The 23,893-nt window shown below is 44.5% G+C and overlaps 1 protein-coding gene across 2 annotated transcripts in view; it reads right to left on the bottom strand.

Annotated features, from left to right (window-relative positions):
- FAXC (failed axon connections homolog, metaxin like GST domain containing) overlaps positions 1-23,893 on the bottom strand; it is a 68,907-nt gene that overhangs the window by 33,047 nt on the left and 11,967 nt on the right. For both annotated transcript variants that reach the window (XM_037145481.2, XM_037145482.2), the window contains 2 exons: positions 17,918-18,114; positions 7,506-7,729 (listed from right to left, as the gene is read on the bottom strand). In XM_037145481.2, coding sequence (XP_037001376.2) covers positions 7,506-7,729; positions 17,918-18,114 — 421 coding nt within the window. The remainder of the gene's footprint in view (positions 1-7,505; positions 7,730-17,917; positions 18,115-23,893) is intronic.

Here is a 23,893-nt window from a genome sequence, read left to right as displayed (position 1 = left end):
AAATATAACCTTAATCCATCATTCGATGAGCAACTCTAGCACCCTGGCTGCAGTCCGCAACACCATCTTCTCTTTCCTGGACTACCATGGCTTCCTCGCTGGGCCCCCGAATCCATTCTTGGCCCCTCTGGCACATTAAATATAAATAAGGTCTTGCCACTTCCCTACTTTCAACCTCTCATGGCTTCCATTGCTCTTAAAAACAAAGCCCAAAATGATTTAGGGGACATACAGGCCTGTGTGATCTAGCCCCTACCTACCTCCACCTCATGCCTTCATTCCTTAAACAACCCCAGCTGCTCTTCATCTCAGAGCCTTGTATTTCCACACTGATCTCCTCCCTGCCCACCTGGTCCCTCTTCCCCATGCCCATCCGTACCTAACTCCTGCTGATCTTTCAGAGCCCAGTTTACATGTCATCCCCTCGAGGAGGCCTTCCACAACCTCCTCCTCACAACCAGGTTAGTTTCCCCTGCACAATGCCTTGTATTTCTCCATGTGGCACTTCTCCTAAGTTTGCTGTATTATAGATGCTTAGACACTACCTCCCTCGGTAGACAGCTCTGGTGACTCAGGACTGTGCCCAACTTGTTCACCACTGTCTCTTCAGTCCCTCACAAAGAGCCCGGCGCACCTTTGTGTGTTTGCCCATACAGGTACACTCACACAGTCCTCAGTCAAAGGCATAGCCCTTCTGTCTGAATTCCAATTATTACAAGTATACTCTCTCTCCTAAATCTCTAGCCGTGACTGGAAATTACATTCTTTGATGGAAAATTGCAGGTGGCACCTGGAGAACCCATCAGTATTTTTGACTCTACTTCTTAATTGCATTCACGAATGTCAATATTTTACTAGGAACATACTCCCATATCCACAGATCCTGGAGTCCAGATTTGCTGTTCGTCCAGCACTTATTTATTGCTCATCAATGGTGCATAGCTGAGCATCATAACTGAAACTGTACTTTTATTATTCTCCCCCATATGATTATCTCTTCCAAACCAACTCTCTTCACCAATCATTCATTTGCTTTCCCCGTCAGATAAATGCTGTGTCACTGCATGGGATCTATAACAGCTCAATTGAAAGCGAAGACACATTAGATTCTGGTAGTGTCTGCCTCCCTGCACGCAGATCAATGCACAGCTTCCTGAAGACTACTTCGTGACAATCGGAACTATCCCCCAACACCCCCTCATCCTGCAGGCTGCCACCCCAGCCTGAGCCCTGGGGTCAGTAGAGACAAGAGAGGAATCTCAAGCAGCCACAATCTGCCCTGACCCACACACAAGGGCCCTCCACTTTCCTTAATAACTGTTAGCTCAACTTATGAAAACTGCCTTCCAAAAGCATTAAAATACAATCTTGTGTTGTGACTGGGAGAAATGTGAGGACAGAGGATATGGAGTATAAACCCACTGAAAGAACGTGGCAACAACCAAAGGCGCACTCGCCAAGGAGGGCAGCCCCCTCGCTGTAGTGACCACACCCCTCCCCGCATCTGTGCCTTCCTAGAGTCCTGCTTCCCGCTCTGGAGTCCCAGCTCCCGGAGGCCAACTCTCTCCACCCATGGCATGCCAGAGGGGTGAGGGGGGTCTACCAAGTGGTGCCTTGTTCTTCACAGATTTCTGGCTCAGACTTGCATGCATAATTGCAGCCATGCTCTCTTTACCTCTTGCTCACCCCTGACTCTGCCGCAGTCCACCTGCTTCCTGAGCCACATCACCTTTGCCCTGAGTGAGGCTTCCCAGTCTGGAGGGTTGGAACCCAGAGGCATGTCTGGTTCACAGTGGGCTAGAAATTTTCTATTACTAAGCACAAAAGCTTCCTTTAATCTTCTTTATATTATTTAACTAAGAACTAAATGGTAGAACAAATATGTACCTTAAAAATTATTTTATTTTTCAACTCACCCTAAAAAACTATACCACCTTGTAAATATACATGCTGATAAGGGTGACGTGAAGTACACATGGCAAATGACTCCTTTTTATTGACTTTGAAAAGAAGTGCTACTTTGCCTGGCTTTACTCTTTACTAAATAGTTGAGATCACAGACTGGTGTTTATTAAAAATAATGAAGAGATTTAGCTCTTTGACAGGTGCCAACCCAGTGTGAACAAGGGCTCTGAAAAATAAAGACTTCCGAGCCATGCTTATGTCTTAATAAAAGGCTTCAGGCTGGGCGAGAAGGAGTGGGGACCGGGGAGGAGCGCTTCACATTTGTCACTCATTAGTCAAGTGTCGTTGGCGGGCAATTGGCTTGTTTTTCTCACTTCCATTAACAAATTTTATTTTATTACTTGGCTCTTTCAATTGCAGCTTCAAAAAGACATCATTCCTCCTCAAATATTTATGAACTTCATACTGAGTTTTAACACATTTCTTTGTTGGGGAGCCAGCCTCCTAAGTAAAGAAGTGTATGATCTCAACTCACCCAGTCCAAGAAATCTATCAGTGATAAAACTTTGTATTTAATTCTCTACTTAGCCTCCAGGAGCACATTATAAAACACATTTAAAAATTACTTTGAAAATTACATTTTGACTTGCTTAGTTGTGACAACTTCCGAAAATGCTCAGAAGGAGTCATCTTGGCAAACATAACCCCACTTTAAGTCACAATTCATAAGGAACTTCAGGGCAGTTACTGGGCGAGAACTAGCAGGGACCTGGAGTCAGACGCCTCCCTGGCTTTGGTTCCTGGCTCCAGTTTTACTCTTTGTGTGACTGTGAGCAAGTCACAGACCCTTCCTGTGCCTCTGTTGCCTCCTGTCGCAAATGGTGGTGTGACCCTGATTCGCACTGGACTTCATCTCCTGTTCTTACTTTAAACTTATATCTAATGGCACAGTTGGGGATCTCTGCGCTAACACAGGACACAACTGTGTATTTCTTATTTTTATTCTATCTTATGTTCCTTCTGCCCCAAGATCATACCTGTAGATTCAGGATTCATAACAGAACAAAAATATAAAAGAGGCAGAGGGCAAAGTGGAGATTGGCTGATAGTCTTACAGCACCATGAGGTGTGCTCCCAGGTACACAAAACTGAATAGTATTGAATACTTAATGACAAAAGAAACCATTTGCAGTATATTAAGTGGGGGCAGACAGGTCAAGAAATTATATGTACATACATATATAATTCAAAACTATGAATAAAAAATTGAAAAGGTGTGCATCAAAATGGTAACTGTGGTTAGAATAGGTTATAAGATTAGGGTGACATTTTCCTTCTCTGTGCTTTTCTGAACCTTCCCAAATTTCTACAATTAAATTTTAAAATCAGAAGAAAGTTTCTTTCCCCCCAAATACCTTTTCCCTCCCATAACACAATGTTCGTAATGTACCTATATCACACATAAAATCTGTGAAAGGGATAATGAAAACAGCTAACATATATTTGGCATTTATGATGTGCCAGTCATTACAGTAAGGACATTACCTAAATTCACATTTAGTCCTCATACTCTATGATATAGGTATTGTTCTGACCCCATTTTGCAGATGAAAAAACTCAAGTTATTCATGTGAGGTCAGACAGCTAGTAACTGGTAGGGTCCACGGTCTGAACACAGGGGATCTGACTCCAGAACTCACTCTCTCTCTCTCACTCTCTCTCTCTCACTCTCTCTCTCACTCTCTCTCTCTCTCTCTCACGTGAGGGCCACTAGGCTTCCTGCCTCTGCCCACACTGCTTCCCCAAAACCTAACTTTAAAAAATTTTTGTTCTTGCTTTTTATATTTTCCATATAGCTCTTCTTGACGCTCACCCTTTTGGGAGGAGGATGGAAATAGTCGATGTGTACACTCATTGCATGAGGTAAAAATGCAGCATTCACTGCGCACATGGAATCTCTGCTTTAAACACACACACCTTCCCAAAGGGACGTGGGAACGTGCAGAACCAAACAGGGAGCAGCACTGACCAGACGGCAACCCTGCCGTTAGGGGCTCTCACGGCACGGTGAGCCTCTCCTGCTTGACCCCTGCCACGAATGAATTTTACACCTGCTTGTCATCTGTTTGTTTGCCAGGCACTACTCTGAGCACTTAGCGTATATTAGTTTTCTTCTCACCATTACTGTCCCCACTTTACACATAAGGAAACTGAGGCCTAGAGAAGTTTAGAAACTTGCCCAAGGTCACAAAGCTAATAAGTGACAGAACTGGGTTTTGACTCTGGCTCTAGAAGCATCAATCTTGAGTGACCATATAAATAAATGTATGAAAATACACTCTCCATTTTCTTTTTTTAAAAAAGCCTATCTCTTATTAGGATCGTTTGATTCTATTTCTGTAGGTAATGAATATTTCTCATAAATCATATTTTTCAACTTTGTTTTAAGATTTTTTTTTTATGTTTAGAGAGAGGGGGAGGGAGGTAGAAAGAGAGGGAGAGAAACATCTGTGTGCCAGAGAAACAGTCATCGGTTGCCTCTTGCAGGCCCCCATTGGGAGACCTGGCCCACGGCCCAGGCTTGTGTCTCAACCAGGAATCAAAGTGGCTACATTTTAGTTTGTGGAACACCATCCAACCCACTAAGCCACAGTCAAGGTTCATAAATCATATTTCTAATATTTTTAAATTGTATTGCTATTGGGAATGGAATTTTTTTAATTACATTTCTAAATTGTTATTTGGATGTTAAAACAAACACTGGCATATTAACCTGTTTGTAACTTTTGTACTTACTGAGTTCTCTCATTATCTGTAATAACTTTAGTTGTTTCCCCATTATTTTAGCTCCATAATCTCTTAATTTCTATAGATAATCATTTTGCCTGCTCTTTCCAACACTGAAGGTATCACCTTTTTTCAGTTGCCCAATTTCATTGATAGGCTCTCCTAAAACTAAATAAAGAACAGTGAGACTTCCGGCCAAGATGGAGCTGTAGGTGGAAACACTGTGCCTCCTCACATGACCAAAATTAAGGACAACAAAGATTTAGAAACAAAAACACAACCAGAACAGACAGAAAATTGAACTGTATGGAAGTCCGACAACCATTTAACCAGACGGGTAAGAGGGGCAGAGTCAGGGGCCAGCGGAGAGGGGTTGCAGCAGGAAAAGGCAGTGGCTGCCAGACCCGGGAGCACAGGTGGCACAGGACTGACCACGGTCACACATTTGTGCACAGATAAACCAGGCAAAAATGGGCAGTGAGGCAGACCATGCAACCCAGGGCTCCAGAGTGGGGAAATATAGCTTAAAAGCACCAATTGAAAAGGTGCCGGGAGAGATTCCTAGCCTCATAGGAGAGTTCATTGGAGAGACTAACAGGGTCTAAGAATGTACACAAGCCCACCTATCTGGGGACCAGCACCAGAAGGGCCCAATTTGCTTGTGGGAAGCGGCAGAAGGGACTGAAATCCAAGAGAGAGTGGAACAAGTGCCATTGTTCCCTCTCTGACCCCCACCCCCACATACAGTGTCACAACCCAGTGACTGGGTTGCCCCACCCTGATGAACATCTAAGGCTCTGCCACTCATATGTAACAAGCACAACCTGACCAAACATTATGGCTCAAACAGAAGAACAAATCAAAGTCCCAGAGCAAATACTTTTAAGTGACCAAGAGATAGCCAACCTATCAGATGCACAGTTCAAAATACTGGTGATCAGGACGCTCACAGAACTGGTTGATTTTGGTCACAAATTGATGATAAAATAAAGGCTACACTAAGTGAAATGAAGGAAAATGCACAGGGAACCAATAGTGATGGAAAGAAAATTGGGACTCAAATCAATGGAGTGGACCAGAAGGAAGAAAGAAACAACCAAACAGAAAAGAATGAAGAAACAAGAATTCAAAAAAATGAGGAGAGGCTTAGGAACCTCCAGGACATCTTTAAACATTCCAATGTCCGAATTATAGGGGTACCAGAAGGTGAAGAGGAAGAGCAACAAGTGGAAAACATATTTGAACAAATAATAAAGGAGAACTTCCCCAATCTGGCAAAGGCAATAGACTTCCAGGAAATCCAGGAAGCTCACAGAGTCCCAAAGAAGGTGGATCCAAAGAGGAACACACCAAGGCACATCATAATTACATTAGCCAAGATTAAAATGAAGGAGAGAATTCTAGAAGCAGCAAGAGATAAGGGGACAGTCACCTACAACTCAGGACCCAACTCCAGCTAACTCAGCTTCTGAGTGGCCCACTCAGTTTCCCACTGCAGAAAGTCATCTAGATTTGTGATGCAGTTTGAATACTTGCCAGGTACCCAGACTAGTTACCACTGACCATTCGTTCACAATTGGGGGAAAAGCCTTTTTCTAAGTCATTAAGTACCAGAAACACATTGGCAGTTTATCATTATTACAGCTAGGACCTTGCTCCTGGTTCTCCCAACCAGAAACACTCCAGAAAGGTCATGAGCACCCCTCTCTGGTTAAGGAGCCACGCTGCTGAATTGTGAAAGATGAGCACCATGTCACTGGCATAATCTCTGTCTTGACTTCAAGGGCTCAATGCCTGGCTTGTTGGGGCTCCCAACAGCCGAGCTAGCGAGGAAGGGGAAGAAGCCAGGAGCAGGCAGAGCCATTGCTAAGGAGGAAAAGACCCTCTGCACACCTGATCCGTGAGGCCGGGAGTCCGGCCTGACATTCCCAAGGAACGAGACAAACTGAAGGCTAATTCCACTCATTATCAGGCAGGCCACCCTGGGCTCAGGCAGGAAAAGCACCAGACAGGGTCACTCTCCAAGCCAGGCAGTGCTTTTCCACATCTGTTTGGAGTAGGAGCCCAGCCAACACCACCCACCACGCACCCCCACGTAATGAAGCTGGCCCAGACTGTTGTGAGTGCTGCATGTGCTATCAGGATCTCCCCCTGCAAGCTGGGGTTGGGGGGGAACCCCAGGTCCAGGAAGCATCTGGAATGTGGAGCAGGAAGGATCCAGCCAGTGGGTGTCCCTGCAGGGGGCAGATTACACCCAGCACAGACCCCAGTTCCCGGGGCACTAGGTGGGTTCCAAGAAAACCAGTTTCAAACCTCACCTCCTAGAAGTGAGGTACCTAATGCACTCCAAAATCGAGACAAGGGTGCCAAGAGAGGGCAGTGAAACCCCACCTTCTCCAAACAAAAGCATCATCCCCAAAGGACTAGGTCATAAGACCAGTCACAAAGAGAGCTTGGCTCCTTAAACATTAGTTGTCCCCAGGAGAGGCCATCATTTTACCTGTTGAAGATCCTAAATTCAAATGATATTTATGAATCATTACTGCTAAGACTCACAACAGCCCAGCCACCTGCAGCCAACCAGGTGAGCCAGGACAGGTCACCCTCCTCTCGGCACCCTCACCCACCCATGGGCGAAGGCGGTTTCCCTGGGAGTGGCTTCCCAAGCACAATTAAATCCATGGGGGGGCTGCAACCTACACGTGGATGCAAAGAGACCAATCAAAATCTTACTTTAAATTAGTAAACTTACAGTTCTTTACTAATCATGCAAAAAAGATAGAAAATATAGAATAGAAGGTGTGGTACATTACCCAAAAGCCCTGCTAAAGAGCGCATGTCCTTCTCCATCAGCATGTAAATCTCGTCCTCTGAGAAGCGGCCAATGCCGTGGCCGTGCATCTCGCGTTTCACAATTCCTTTCGTTATGTGGCACACGACCCACCTCAGCAGGTTGCTGAAGGGACCGCCACCACTAATAGAGAGCATCTTCCGGGTCTCATTGAGATTGTCCACCCACTGGCAATAAGCTAACGTCCTGGAAGTGTGTGGAAACAAGTTACTACCGTGCATTAGATACATCGCAGCTCCACAACATCGATTTCCACTGAGTGGTTCAGAACTGAGCACACTCTGGAGGAACAGAATCATTGCAGTTTTTATAAAGAGCAGTCTGCATGGCAGCCATGACAACAAGCCCTCATGGCTGCCTGAACTTCGGGCCTGTGAGATACACAGTAACGAATCCAGAAAAGGGTGCCAGGCTACCCTGCCACCTGACCTCTCCTGGCACCGGCCTCCCCCTCTCCCACTCCCACGGCCTTGCTCTGCTTTCTCTTCGGCAACCCCACAGAAGACAAGCAGAAACCCTCTTCAGAAGGGTTTTAGGCAGCACAGTGCGTACCTAAGGGGGCATTGGGAGGAGGCGGCAGTGACTGGCGTGCTGGCTTCATTCTCTTTCTTGATCAAAGCAATGGTTACACAGAAGTATGTTCTGTTCATTAAGCTGCACATTTTTGTTTTGTACACTTTGTGTATACATTTTATATTTTATGATATCAAAGAATTTTTTTAAAGAAGCCTTTTGTCTTTGTGAAAAGATTAGGAAGTACGTATACCTGTTCATGTTTATCATAAAATAGAAATTATAAATATTACATTAAGCTCTCCAGAAAGTCAATTGTCTGCTTCAGTTTGCTCTCCAGAACTCCAAAACAGATACGAATACCGAAAGAACGTAGGGGAATCATTGTTCCCATCTGGAGGGGGCTTTCTCAACCGCCCAGGTGTCCCTACGTAACAGGGATGGACAGTTAAGCAGCTATTGACTATTCGCGTGTTGTGCTGGCTGCAACCCCCAGGCCTTAGCTGATTTTGCTCTCTGAACCTGTGCAACTGCAGGGATGTCTTTATGGTTAACAGAGCTGGTAGATACAAATTAATGGGTTTCAAACGAAGGCTGAGAAAAATGTAGCTGGGTGCACAGGCATAAGATATTTAGTTTTTTCCTCATAATGTGCAATAAAGATGTATCAGCAGTCATCCCTACCCCTAGTGCTGGTTGATAGAGCAGAACGGCCACTTTGAAATAATTAGAAGAGTAAAAAATATTTTTACAGAGAGAACACAGGGGATGATAGTCAATTATACCTACTTTAAATTATAGCTACTCAAGGGAAAAAAAGCTATAAAAGGCCCTGAAATTTTTACCATTTTATATGGTTCTTGTTTTTAAGGGACTGTTTCTCTATAAAATAAAAATTAGGGAAAACTAGATTTCTCTAAAAGTTTTAAGCATTCTTCATGTTTACTGAAAGATCCTACAACCAAGTTTAACGTACTTTCTGTACTGTGACCATCACTCTTCCCTGTTACCTTTTACGGGGATGCCTGCTAATCCTGTAGAAAGATTTGTGCACCTCTTTTAAAAGTCTCCTTAAAATAAAGTATTGAGGAGTCAAGAAATGGGTTTTGGTGAAAAGAGGAAAAAGTACATCGTAATGGCAACTAATTAATATGTACAGAGTAGTCAGTGGAGCCTTTGATATAGAAGACCTCACATTTGCCCCACCCAGGTAGTTCAGCTGCTTGGAGCGTTGTCCCCACACCCCAAGGTGGTTGCTTCTCTCCCTGGTCAGGACACACACAACAATCAACCAACGAACGTATAAATAATTGGAACAACAAATGCATGTTTCTTTCTCTCTGCCTCCCTTCCTCTCTCTAAAAATCAATAAATTCTTTTAAAATCTCATATTTATTCTAGTAAATATTTTTAAATTTTCAAACAAAATGCTTTTCTATTTGCTCTTCTTTCTACACCAGCAATCAAGTCAACTTTCACATTCTCTCAGAATAATTTGACACTTTCCTTCTAATAAACTACACCTAAATTCACAATAAATGGGCTATGCCATCCGTGACTGTTCTGGAAGTCAGTGGTCTGAGAATAAAACAAAATTATCCTAAATTTAATCATGACCAGGTAATAATAGTATCCCAGAAGCATTTAGGGTGTAAAAATGAGGAATATGGTGGCTCTAAGCTAACAAGCTGATGTGGGGGGAAGATGCATTTTTATAAGCAAATTTCATAGGTTTTGTCATAAGCATCACTGATGCTGAAGGGTGACCAGAAGCTCACTGGGCGGAGCAGAGGGAGAGGCTTGTGCAGGAAGAGCACTGTCCGGTGGACGAAGGCCGAGAACTTCAGGACAGGTGCGTGGTGTACGGGATCCCTGAGGAAGCTCGTAAAGAGTTTGAGGCTGGAAGAGTGGACAAGGATCGGTCAGGACGGATCAGAAGCAAAGGAGGCTAAACTTTATTTTTAAACCAAAGTTTAACCACCTAAAATGTTCAAAGCAGGCAAGAAACATGATCAGACTTGTGGTGAAGGAAGGGCTGAAAGTGGGGAAATTGGAAGAGGAAGGCTGGCTTAGAAGATCATGGCAAGACCAGGCAAGAAATGATGCACTGAGCTAAGGCAACAGCGGAGGGGATGGTGAACAGGGAATGTGTGGGGAAAACATGGAGACATGAGAAAAAGGCCAATGGATATTTTTCTTATTCAGGCTTAGGCAGAAGAAGAACTTAGGCATTTTCTCCCAGGCTGATAGTTTTCATGGATGATAATGCTATTAACCAATACTGGCAACACACAAGGTGGAATAGACTTAGTTGATGAAAGATGAGTTAACCTGTTGCATCCGAAGTTTCCACAAACCTCCAAAGTGAGCAGTCCAGCAGTGTGAGAACTCGGGGGACCGATTTAGATCAGGATCGGGAATTGGTAGGCGGGAGCGGCAGTGGCAGCTTTAAAGCTGTGAGAGGAGGTGAGGTTGCCTAAGGAAGTTTCGAGGGTAGGGAGTGGTATTGGGGAAACCACAGTTCAAGGACAAGTTAGAAGAGAAGACAGACGGGCTCCAGGGCCAGCTTGGAGATGAGTAGCAGACATGGCTTTCTGAGATGGAAAACAGCAAGGACACCTTTGCAAGCGGTGAGGAGCTGGGGAGAGGTTTAGCGCTCCTATGACTCCGGTTTGCTCTGCAGAGCAGGAAACAAGGGCGGACGCAGAAGAGGAGGATGCAGCGATGGGGAGTTTTCGAAGACTAATGGGTAGAGCAGCAGGTGGGGTGGGAGAGACACCTACTGTGGCCGCACAGCTGAGCAGGCAGGGGCCCCCACCAAGGCCAGGAAGTGTGTATATAAGGTTCTGTGCCTGCATCAGCTAGTTGAAGGCAGGACACAGAAGAAACACTGGGTTGATTTAGAATTTTGCGGTTAAGAGTAACCTCAGACACTGTCTGGTCTTCTTCCATTCTCTTTCCCGCCCTACTCTTGATTTCTTTCCTTTCTTTCATTTCCATGCATTAGGAAAGAGAAGATCATGAAGACCAGGCAGGCTCTTTCAGGATCAAGCCCCGTAAAGTGTGTATAATACCACACTTTAATTTAAATACCAAAGTAAAGGTGTGCTTCATGAGCTCCTAAGTCCATTACTACAGGTAATTGACATTCCTGACACATGCTCCCATATTATTACAACCCCGAATATACTTCTTCCTGCAACTCTGTTTCCCAAAACTTCTGTCCTGCTACCTGTAACACTCCACTGAAACCATGCTGCTCAAGTCCACGATCCCTCCTTATTGCATAATCCAAGTCAACCTTCTTCCATATTTATCTTCCTTGAATTCTCTACAGCATCCAACAATACTGGCGTCTTTCTTAGAATTAGTCCTTAGCTTATGTCTCCACTGCTTTTCCTATCACGTCTTTCATCTTGCCAAGATTTTTATCTTTACTCCTTCTATCTTCTCACTCTAGGAGTGATCTATTTCCCACCCATGATTCCAAAGTGGTAACTCCCAACTCCATATCTGGCCCAGTCCCCTGTCCAGAGATCCACAGACTCTCATGAGGGAGGGACCCTTGGGAACTGCAAACCAACACCCGTACAGCTGCACTCATCATCTTCCTTCCCTTTCGATCTGCTTCTCCTCACCCAAGCCAGAAAGCAGCTCTGCAATTATTCCTCACTGCCCACCATCCCTCACTCCTGACAGCCAGCCACCCTGGGAATTCACTCTTGTTTCCAACTCAGGTAACACTAGGGTTCAGCCCTTCAGCATTCTCAGCCCGGAGGACAGTGGCCTCCTAGCAGGCTCCCGACATCCCCCTCAAGGTCATCCAAAAATCTCTTTGCCCCAAGGCAGCCACAAAGAGCTTCCTAAAACACAAATCTAAATGAGTGAGAATGATGCCGATTCTCAGAGTCATTCATCAACTGCCCATAGCTCTTTTGCTTGGCACTCCAGGCCTGTCCCCACAGTGTGACCCATCACCCTGCACTGCCTCCCATGCCCCACCACAGAATTATTTGTGGCTCCCAAAGGCCACTTTTGATCCTCTCAACCTTTGCAGACACTGCTCCCTCCGCCTGGATATCCTAATCTTTCCCTACCACCCAGCCCTTTCACCTGCCCCTCTACTTGTCCCTAGATTCTGTTGTGACACCTTCCCCTGTGGGAAGCCTTCCCCTCATCTTTCCAGCAGGTGCCTTTCCTTGGTTCTTCAAACTCTTCCCCAGCACTGAGAATACAAAGGCTCCATGTCTCCCTCCAGCCTGGAGGCCACTTGAGGACAGAGCGGCAGGCATCTCATCACCTTGCTTTCAGCCACACACACCCCCACCACCACACCCAGCACGGTGCCTGGCCTCTAGCAGTCACGCATTCACCAAGTTAGCTAAAGAAGTGAATTATTGATTGAATGAAAAAAGGCTTCACTTCTGAGCCAGCCACTGCTAAGCAGTGTTTCTGAGGGACGACAATATTTAAATTTAAAAAATGGAAAGAGCTGCAGTGGCTATGGAGAATGAAGAAGAGGCTGCCACTGTCTTTTCTGAAATCTGTGTCACTCTCCGCTGGGAAGAGGCCTCTGCACAGGAGTCATGAATTCTTAACTGGAGAGGCCAATGAGAGCCATTTGGAAAGTAGACTAGGCTGAGCAATTAAAATAATCTGTCCTTCTGAGAGCCTCTTTCAGGAAGCCGATACTTGTGTTCCTTATTGCAACTGATGGATCTGATATCTTCTGTAAAATGGGGTCAAAGAGGGTTCTGTTTTTTTTTAAAGAATGATTATATTGAAACAGAAGAATCAACCCTGTTCAATCATTTTTTAAAAGATTTTATTGATTTATTTTTAGGGAGAGAAGAGAAAGGAGGGAGAAAGAAAGGGAGAGAAACATTAATTGGCTGTCTCTCACACAGACCCCAACCAGGGACCAAACTCACAAACCAGGCATGCATCCCAACCAGGAATCCAACCAGCAACCCCCTCACCTTGCAGAATGACATCCAACCTATTGAGCCACACCAGTCAGGGTGCTCAAACATTTTTAAAGGCTATCAAGAAGTCAGGAAAGAAAAACAACCCTGGGTGTTTAAATGGACATGTCTCACTATAACCTAACAGGAGACCTGGCCCAGAGCAGAAACAAGTTTCAGTAGGCAGGAAGCTGCAGCCCATGGCAAACCACTGTTTGATGACTGAGTCCTCTCAGGTGGCCTCCCCGACCATGAGAACGTCTTTCTCCACGTCCTGCTATCCTTGCCATATTTTGCCTGTTCTCCAAATGCTCAAAGATGCAGAAGCACATGATAAGTTTCTGTGTTTTCCCAAGTTTCACAGGCATGAGATTAGCTCCTCCCAAAAGGAGCCCTCACTACATCTAGAACTGGGAGGGGGCATATCAGAGAAGAACACATCAATCAAGTTGTAATCAAAAGATCTTGGTGTTGCCCTGGCTGGTGCAGCTCAGTGGATTGAGCTCGGGCCTGCAAACCAAAGGACTGTAGTTTGATTCCCAGTCAGGGCACTGGGAATCCCAATTTGATGTCTGGGTTGCAGGCCAGTTGCAAGCCAATTCCCAGCAGGGGACGCCCAAGAGGCAACCATACACTGATATTTCTCTCCCTCTCTCCTTCCCTGCCCCTCTAAAGATAAATAAATAAAATCTTTTAAAAAATGAGATTTTGGTGTTAAGTCATTTTATTAAGGCTTCTCATCTCTCCACTCACTGAAAAACTCAAAATTTTAAAAATTATGGCCAGTCTAGAAGCAAACTTGAATTCCCTGTTCTAACACCTATATATCTATATGTGTTATGTGCTGTTATGACCAGTTTGACTACTGTGTCTCCTATGCATTTCCCTATGTGATGGGAAGACTCTTAAGACACTGGTGTCCACAAGGGGGCAGTATGTCACAGAGAAGAGGCTATGGTGTCTGCTACCAAAAATCAATTTCACTCCGGTAATTCGATCCTGTGTCTATCAGACTTTCCTTGTAGGGACTTCCCTGCATTGGATCTGACTTAAGCATTCAGTGGAACAAAGAGGTTAAAACCTGCCTTCTTCATCTTCCATAATAGCTTTATAAAGGAAGTGGGACATAATTATAGGGCTTTCAAGTGCAAGACAAAAACCACTTTATAGCTGAGTGTGCTTCTTTGAGCAGACCTAAAACAGACCTTCAGAATCATGACGTTATATAACAATAAGAGCTTTCCATTGTCTTTGTTCTTCAGAAAAATCACACCTGGAATATTTGTAAAGTTTCAGACCAAAATAAACATATCTGAAAAGTCCAGACAATTTAGTCGGTGGAGTCAAACAATTATCCCATGTCTTCCACTACTGTAAGTACGGACCCAACCTGGCAGCTTATGGACTGTCAGAATCTAACAGGTTCTCATGGGAAGAAAGCTCATACTTACACTGTTTTCCTACATACTGAGATCAGTTCCCCGTGCTGGTCTCATACTCCCCAGGTGCACGTTTGGTGTTTTGCCTCTGAGACTAGAGAATGGGAAGGAGGAGAGGAGCCTGGGGGTGGAGGGTGCCACACACTCTCACACCGTGAGGGGGACGGGGCTTTTCTCCCTTGGGGTTCAGAGCTTCCGGGAGAGCCTGTTCAGCATCACCCCAGAGCAAGAAGTTGGCTAAAGGTTTGGAAAACTTATGGAACCAAGGAAGGTCTGCGTCTCCTTCTGTTACTAGGGACTGAAGGGAATTGGATGAATCAGGACTTTTTTTTTTTGAAAGTTCACTGTACACATGTGCCTCTCAATCAAGACCTGGCCTTCCACCTTAACTATTTCTTCCTCAAATTAGCTCTTGAAGAGCACAAATGAGAAAGAGTAGCTAACCACCCCCCAAAAAAGGGGTTTTCTAATTAAAAAGAGAAGAGTGTATGTATGACCCAAGCACTTGGAGATGTATGGTCCATAGAATTAAGATATTTCCCTACCAGGACACCAGCTCCCGCCTCTTTCTCCCCGCCCCTAGCAAGTATTAGCAGGGGCCCTTGTAGAGAGAGGGGGAGGGGAGACCAGAAGATGAACTTCTACCATGAAGCAGACATATGCAAAATGCCCCACACACCTAGAGCAAGAGGCAGTGGCAGGTGGTACTTGGGAATCTTTCTGGATAAATGTCTTTCTAACTGGTGTTGTAGACCACTCTGCCTGGTTCTAGGAATTGTATCTTGACCCTTTGTGGCTAAGGGTGAGGATGACCTTTGGAATACGAGCCACAGGAGACAAAGCTTGTCTCTGGTAGCAAAGGCTGCCTCAGTTTCCTCTCCCTGCCCCCAAAGCTTGGTCGGAAGTCAATGACGGGTAAGACCCCTCACAGCAGGGGGCAACCTAAGCCAGACTCCATCACTTGGGAGGCCTTCATGGAAGAACTGGGGGGGCTGCAACAAAGAGGGGGCAATGGACTCTGGGAGCCCCCCACAGCTTCAAAGCCTGAGTCCCCACATTCTCTGGGAGAAGTACTTCCCGGCTCTAATCCCCTTAAGCCTGAACACCTGATGGGGAGGGGTGCAGCTCCTTGCCTTGCTAGAGCATGTCCTGGGGAAAAATCTGGCATCATAAAGACTTCCTGATAAACCTGTGAAATCTGCTCTGCCAAGAGTGTTTTCATTCATATATTAAGGGTTCGAGCAGGAAACCCTAAAACTCTGTTCCTGACAGACTCTGACTCATACTAAGTCCTCAGATTTCTTTGAAATGTTATCTACTGTTTGATCCTTAAGAAACTGACCAGCTGCTGCTGGCCTTTTTCCTCTGGGAAAATGGCCACCTCTCCTCCCCAAGCAGATCACATCACGTCTCAGTCATGATTACTCTCATCCGTGGCACATGGGGGGCTTGCAAGGAAAGTCACCCCCACAAACTGGAATATAAATTTTATGAACCACTACAGAAATCAAAGAGTTATACCAGAACTACCAACCCATGGAGGGCTTTCGGCTCCTTTTCGGCAGCTGACAAAGCACTAGCTCTCCACATTAATGTGCCCATCAATCAAATGAGGCGGCAGGAGGGTCAGGGTGGTCCCATGCTGGCTGTGCTGGTCCTTCATTTCCCTTAATCGCTGTGATGGAACCTGGCCAGCAGGTGAGCCAGGCTCTGTCCCACAGGCTTTCCCCTGAAGCTAAGCATGTCACTTGCAGTCACACATTCTGGTCCTCAGGGCCAAACCCCGCAGTCTCTGAGAAGGGAAGCCCAGCAGTCCTCCACAAGTGCTACTACCAGCTAGAGACCTGGGACACAGTCTCTGATTCCTCCCACACAGACCCACACCTCGGCCTGCTCCCCTCCCACCTCACCACTGTCCTGAAAGGAGGAAGAGCAAGCAGTGGCTCTTCAGGCCGGCCCCGGAATAAAGTGGGCAAGAACTGAAAGTAGAAAAATGAAAAGAGAAATAGAGGGTCACTTAAAATCCAAAAGACGGAGCAAGTTTCTCATTTAGAGAACTGAACAAATGAAACAGGAAGGTGATGAGGAAGAACCTTCCATAGTCACCTCCACACTGAGTGCATCTCCCAGTGGGGGAGGGAGGAGCTACAGGGTGAGCTACTGACCCAAGAGGAAAGAACAACGAATGGAAAATGCTGGGCTGAACAATTCTTAATTAAATCTTTGGAACAAGATCAAGTTTGCAAAAATCAGAGAGAAAACTTCTCTTATCTACTGGGATATAGACAGGTACTACAACTCTCAAAAGATGGATGAAAGAAAAGAAAAAACCCAGATGACCATGAGTTTGTAAAGCAAGAAGAACCATGTCTGTTTAACCCCCGTGGTGTCACAGCCAGCACAACGCCATGGGCGGAAGGGGCCAACTCGTCAACAGTGTGTGTGGTGCTCCCAGCTCCGGGACTGCGGCCTGCGGCTGGCAGGGCAGACCTGCGCAGACGGCGGTATCTTATGGTGCTTCACTCCCGGGTGTGGGGACACCCTCCTCCTCTGATGAAAACTGACCGTGATCTCACAAAGCCTGTGTAATTTACTTCACCTAAGACCTCTCTCCTGTCTTCGTTTTCTGTTCCCTCCTCTGCGTATCTGAGGTGATATTATTGTAATTCAGCAGCTCATACTGGTGAAGAGCCCAGTCTATGAAAATATCGCCCTCACCTTAGTGAGTTCCAGTCTAGGTCAGGGGGCCAGCCAACTATAGCCCAAAGGCTAAGAAATTTGCTTTTTTTAATGGTTGAGGCTAAGAAATAAGAGAAGTTTTGTATTAAACAAAATTCGAACTTCAGTGTTTCTGTGGGAACACAGCCATGCGTACTCATTTGCATCTCATCTAGGGCCATTCTCCCACTACAACAGCGGGCAGAGTCAGTACAGTTGACCCTTGAACTGCAGGGCCCACTCACACAGGGATTTCTCCCCACACATATGTACAGTCCTACAAATGTATTTCCCACCCCAAATGTTTTTCTTAATACATTTTCTTTTCTCTAGCTTACTTTATTGTAGGAATGCAGTATATGATACACATAACACTCAAAATATGTGTTCATTGACGGTTCATGTTATCAGTAAGGTTTCCGGTCCATGGTAGGCTATCAGTAGCTAAGTTCTGAGGGATTTTCAACTGTGCAGAGCGCCACCCCCACGTTGTTCCAGGGTCGACTGCAGCTACCACAGAGACGGGTGGCGCACAAGCCCACCCTATGTGCTAGCTGGGCCTCTGTGGAGCATGTAGGCCCCGCTCTGGGTACCTGGAAACTTCACAGGCCTAAGTTTGACCCCTCCGTCAGCAGAGTGCAGAAAACTTCTGAAAGGGTTTCTTTCCTGAAGGAGAGGTCTGGGGAGGATCTGAAAAGCGACGGGAACGTGGCTTTCACTGGGGGGAGGACAGGACTCACCAGTAGAAGTGCTCCTCCACCATCTTGGTCACCGCCCTGGAGATCGCTCTCTCCTGAGGCCCCAGGTTTTTGTTTAAATTCACGCCGAGTTTCTCCTCCAGAAAGTCGATTATGAACTCTGTGCCAGAAACTTTTTCATGATTATATTCAATCCAAGGCATTTTCCCTTGAGCAGAGAGTTTTCCACCAAAATAGTTCTAAGCAGAGTAAAGTTTAAAAAGAGAAAAGCAATGCTTTGTTTCAATTTCTCTGTATGATTAACAGAAAGAAGCATCCCACCTGTACATTGGACAGTGACCGCACTGCTCATGTAAACACACTCAGCACATAAACACTTAGAGAGAATAAATGGTTACTGTTGGGGAAAAATACAAGATTTAGTTCACACGAAGGTATTACTTTACTCCGGCCGATGTTCTCATGGGCTCCAGCGCATTGTTGAGAGACACCCAAAAGAAAAGAAAGTGAAGACTTGTACACAAATGTTCACAGAAGCTCTGTTGTGCAAATGTCAAAAACAGGGGAAAGGGCAAATGCTCATCAAGACGTAAGTGAATGAGCCCTGGCTGGTGTAGCTCAGTGGACTGAGCACAGGCCTGTGAAGCAAAGGTTCGCTAGTTTGATTCCCAGTCAGGTCACATGCCTGGGTTGCAGGCAGGTCCCCAGTGGGGGACACATGAGAGGCAACCACACATTGATGTTTCTCTCCCACTCTTTCTCCTTCCCTTCCGCTCTCTCTAAAATAAATAAATGAAAATATTTTTAAAAGAGGTAAATGAATGAAGCAAATTCTGGTATAACCTTACAATAAAAAGGAATGAACTACTGATACTCACAATAACACAGATGAATCTCAAAATAACACTGGTAAGTGAGAGAAGCCAGACCCCCCCACCCAAAAAAGAGTACTTACTGTAGGATTCCATTTACATAAATCTCTAGAAAATTCAAACTGATCTCTAGTGACTGAGAGCTGATCAGAGTTTTTGCTAGGCAGGATGAGGGACAGGAAGTAACAGGACAGCAGCATCACAGAGGGGAAGAAGAAATTCGGTGGTCATGGATACATCACTATCTTGATTATGGTGATGTTTCATGAATATTTACATGTGCCAAAATTTATCAAATTATACACTTTAAATACGTGCAGTTTACAGTATGTCAATTATATCTCGTTAAAGCTGTTTTCACTTTTAAAAGGTGGCATTAGGTAAATTTTAAATATATCAGACCTCGACATCTTTCAACTGTTTCTCTAGAGTAGGAGCCAGCAAAGCTTTTCTGCAAATGGCTGGACTATACATTGTGGGCAGGCTGTGTGGTCCCCGCCGCTGCAGTTGTACCTCGAAAGCAGCCACGGACAACACATAAGTGAATGAGAGTGGCAACAAAAATCTGTTTATGGACACCAAGATGTGAATGTGACATAATGCAAAATATTAATCTTCTTTTGACTTTTTTCAACCCTCTTAGGTCATTAAGCCTGATCGGGCCGGCAGACCAGTAGCCTGCCCACCTCTGCGATGGAGCAGCCATTTACCCAGACTGCATCCCAGAGAAATAAGATCATGCGTAAGTAACTGCACGCATCAAGCCCTGCACAAGAAGATGCCTCCTTGTAGAGTGCCTGCTGATGGCAAACTCTGCAAGGGCCGCCTTCCAGGTGACCCTGACCAAACCTTCTTTTAGACTAGAGACCAAATTTTGCCCAGAAATAAAGAAAATTACCACTTTGGGGTTTTTTTTTGTGTGTGTGAGAAATCATTGAGATTAACAAAGGTGACTATTACTCTAATTGTTCTCACCTAAATCACACCAAGATTTGTGTGTGCCTCTCCCCAAAACCAAATAGTACATCCTACCACAAGGGACAAAAAACACAGACTGTTACAAAATTTCTGAGTGAGGTCTCTCTAGGACTAAGAAGTTTGCTTACATGTTGAGTATGGTCTGTATGACCACTGAATGGGACTTCAACAAGGTAACAGGGATATGGCTCTTAAAGGCAGTTGTCCATTTGTGCCCCCAAGGACTCTGCTTGAGGGTCCCAGGCTTCTCAGACCTTTGAGGAAATATCACCTTTTTGGAAGGCTCAAAGCAGAACAGGACTAGCTTAATGTTGCTTACATCTGTCTTTGATGGTGCATATTGGAAACTTTGACTGCTCTCCCTGTCTGTTGGTATCTTGATACTTTATCTCATTGCTTATTGTAAAGAAATTCATTCTAGGCCCAGCCTGAAAAAAAGGGAGTTAATGGAGCTGTTAGCCATTGCTTTTGTGCAGCTAGGAAACCAGACCCTACTCTGGTGGATTCAGTCTGTGCCAGGATTCACAGCCTGGCGGGTCCTCCTGGCCCTTCCCTCGCCAGGCACTGCTGTGCAGTGAGCAGTCTGCACAACCACACGCAGCAGCCCTGGACTTCACCCCTGATGCTGGCTGGGAGACGTGGCACATACCTCTAAAAGTTGCTAGTTCATCTAATTTGTACTCTAAAGATGTGAATTTGCTGTATAACATAGCACTAGTTTCAAATTTCTCAACACGACTCATATCCATCTAACATAGCCCCTTCTGGACACCTGTCACTCACAGATGCAATCTATTCTCCAAAGCTACCATCAGAGGGAACAGCCTGCAATGCAAATGAGTTATAAGACCTTTGCTGCTCAAAACTATCCAGTGGCCTTAATGGATCTAATCTAACTCCCTTCACATAGAGTCTAGGCCCACACCAACTAGCCGCTGCCCACCTGCCCAGCCTATCAGTCCCTCTGGTCTCCTGAATTCCAATATACCTACATTGACAAAAGTCAAACTCTTCACCACCTCTCTGACTTTGTAGACTCTTTACTTTTTACAGGAATTCCTTCCCCATTCTCTGCAAAGTCCTGTCCAGCCCCAAAATTCAGATCAAATATCACCTTGTTAGTGAACACTTTCCCCAAGGTCAACCATTGTCTGCCTTTCTTCTATGCTTCCACTGTAGAACGTACACTCCCACCTCTTAGAGGATTTCTGTTTACACATCTGCCTTTCCCTCTGGACCACCCTCTTCCTGGGTACATGGTGCAATTCTATAAAGACCACTTTTTAAAATTGTATTGATAAAAATTAATGATCAACTTTTAGGGAAACTAAAGCTCTAGATGTATTCATCAAAAATTTTATTTGGGGAAGTTGGACTTTGGTCAAGATGGAGACACAGGTAAACGTGGCTCACCTCCTCACACAACCACAGCAAAAATTACAACTAGACTACAAAACAAATATCATCCAGAATCATCAGAAAATCAAGCTATATGGAAATCTGACAACCAATAAATTCAAGAAGCCACAGTCATCCAGATGTTTGGGAGGGTGGAGATGTGGACACACACAGGTAGGCAGGAGGATGTGGAGAGCCAGAACAGGCAGTCCCACACCCACGTTTGGCAGACAAAAACTGAGAGGGATCCCAGCTCCACACCACACCACACAGCCCAGGGTTCCAGTGCTAGGAAGATAAGTCCCCATAACATTTAGCTACAAAAAAAAACAGTGAGGGTTGGGGCAGCAGAAGAAACTGCAGGGTTTTCAGAGGTCTCCTCTTAAAGGGCCCACAGTGCACTGACAATTGACACAGACTCATTCTCTCTGGGCTTCAGCACCAGGGCAATAGGTGAAAGGACACCAGTAGCATGCGGGGAGAGATTGAAGTACCTGGCATCAGGGTAAGTACCAGGAGACAGCTTCCTCCAGGAAAAATTCCAAAGGCCAGGTAGCAGCATTGTCCCCTCTCTGGGTCCCCCACACCGAGCCACACAGCAGCAACTCAGGTTGCCTCCACCCTGGTGATTACCTAAGGCTTTGGCCAGTCCAACTTACCGATGTGCCTTTCTATGATAGGCCACACTACTAAGACAGGGAGTCAAAGCAGCTGCACCTAATACACGGAAAAAAACACAGGGAGGCTGCCAAAATGAGGAGACAAAGAAATATGGCCCAAATGAAGGAAAGAACAAAACTCCAGAAAACATATTAAATGAAATGGAGATAAGCAATCTGTCAGATGCAGCATTCAAAACACTGGTTATTAGGATGCTCAAGGAACCCATTGGGTACTTTAACAGCAGGAAAAAGACCCAGGAAGAAATGAAGGTTACACTAAGTAAAATAAAGAAAAATTTATAGGGAACCTACAGTGGAGTGGATGAAGCCAAGAATCAAATTAATAATTTGGAACATAAGGAAGAAAAAAATTCAATCAAAACAGCAGAAGAAAAAAGAATCTAAAAAACCAAGGCTAGGCTAAGGAGCCTTTGGGACATCTTCAAACATACCAACACTTGAATCATAGTGGGGCCAAAAGAAGAGAAAGAGCAAGGAATTAAAAACTTATTTGAAAAAATAATGATAGAAAACTTCCCTGATTTGGTGAAGGAACTAGACATACAAGTCCAGGGAACACGGAGTCCCAAACTCAAAGATGAACTCAAAAAAGAACACACCAAGACATATCATAATTATAAGGCCAAAGATTAAAGAGAGACTCTTAAAAGCAGCAAGAGAAAAGCAGGTGGTTACCTACAAAGGAGTTCCCATAAGACTATCAGCTGATTTCTCAAAAGAAACTTTGCAGGCTAGAAGTAACTGGCAAGAAGTATTCAAAGTGATGAAAAGCAAGAACCTACAACTTAGATTACTCTATCCAGCAAAGCTATCATTTAGAATTGAAAAGCAGATAAAGTGCTTCCCAGACAAGGTAAAGCTTAAGGAGTTCATTACCAGCAAGCCATTATTACATGAAATGGTAAAGGGATTTATATGAGAAAAAGAAGATCAAAACTTGAAAATATGGCAATAAATTCACAACTATCAATAATTGAACATAAAAGAACAAACTAAGCAAACAAGCAGCACAGGAACAGAATAAAAAATATGGAGATCATTTGAAGGGTTATCAGTTGGGAGGGGGAGGGGGCAGAATGGGGAAAAAGGTGCAGAGATTAAGAAGTACAGATTGATAGGTACAAAATAGACAGGGGGATGTTAAGAATGGTATAGAAAATGGAGAAGCCAAAGAACTTATATACATAAGCCATGGACATGAATATAAGGGGGAGACTTGCTGGAGGGAAGGGGGTACTGAGTGGGGGGGGCAAGGGGGAGAAACTTTTTATTTTGTTTACTCAATTTAAAAAAGCAGAAGACAACAGTTTAAAGACACTATCATTAACTCTAACTAAAAATTAGATGAATTAAAAAATATTTTTTAAAAGGAAACACAAAAATGTCAAAAGTCATTGTCAAGACTAGATGCAGGGTGGATGCAAGTAACATTTTCCATCCATTTTAATTTTTCTAAGTGTGGTTATATTATTTTTTAAACAATAATAAATATTTATATAGGTATATATTTTTATTATACACAGGCTGGCAAAGGTAGGTTTACAACTGTGAGTACACAAAACAGTTTATTCTTGTATTATTACTTATAACTATTGTATTATTTTTATACAAACAACTGTAAACTTACTTTGCCCCACTCCTGTGTGTATGTGTGTGTATATATGTACATATTTATAATAATGTCCTTAACTTCCTTAAATATATTAAAGAACTTCTGGTCTATTTTTATTTGAGTAACTGGAGTCTGACCAACCCACTAAGTGTAGTTTCTGGAAATAATTTTGGGAAGTTGAAGAAGTAAATCTCTATGTTTTTTCCAATCTGATGTTTCCCCCTGAAAGTCTGTCCCAGGTGAGATCACTGCATCTGTACCTACACTGTGTTATTAGCACAGGCTTTGGGCACAAATATCTGTTTCTGCCATTTATTCATTGTGTGACCTTGTACCTCCCTGAGTCTCCCTAATCCTCCCTGGGCCTCAGTTTCCTCATCTGTGGATTGGGGATGATACAATAACAGTTGCCAGAACCGAATGAGAAAATGCTCATGAACTACTTGACAAAGTACATTCATCAGTAGGATTAACA

This window comes from Artibeus jamaicensis, unplaced genomic scaffold (assembly GCF_021234435.1).
Source record: "Artibeus jamaicensis isolate MK-2021 breed Jamaican fruit bat unplaced genomic scaffold, CSHL_Jam_final contig_387, whole genome shotgun sequence".
Classification (NCBI taxonomy): Eukaryota; Metazoa; Chordata; class Mammalia; order Chiroptera; family Phyllostomidae; genus Artibeus; species Artibeus jamaicensis.
This window is presented reverse-complemented; position numbering and strand designations above follow the sequence as displayed.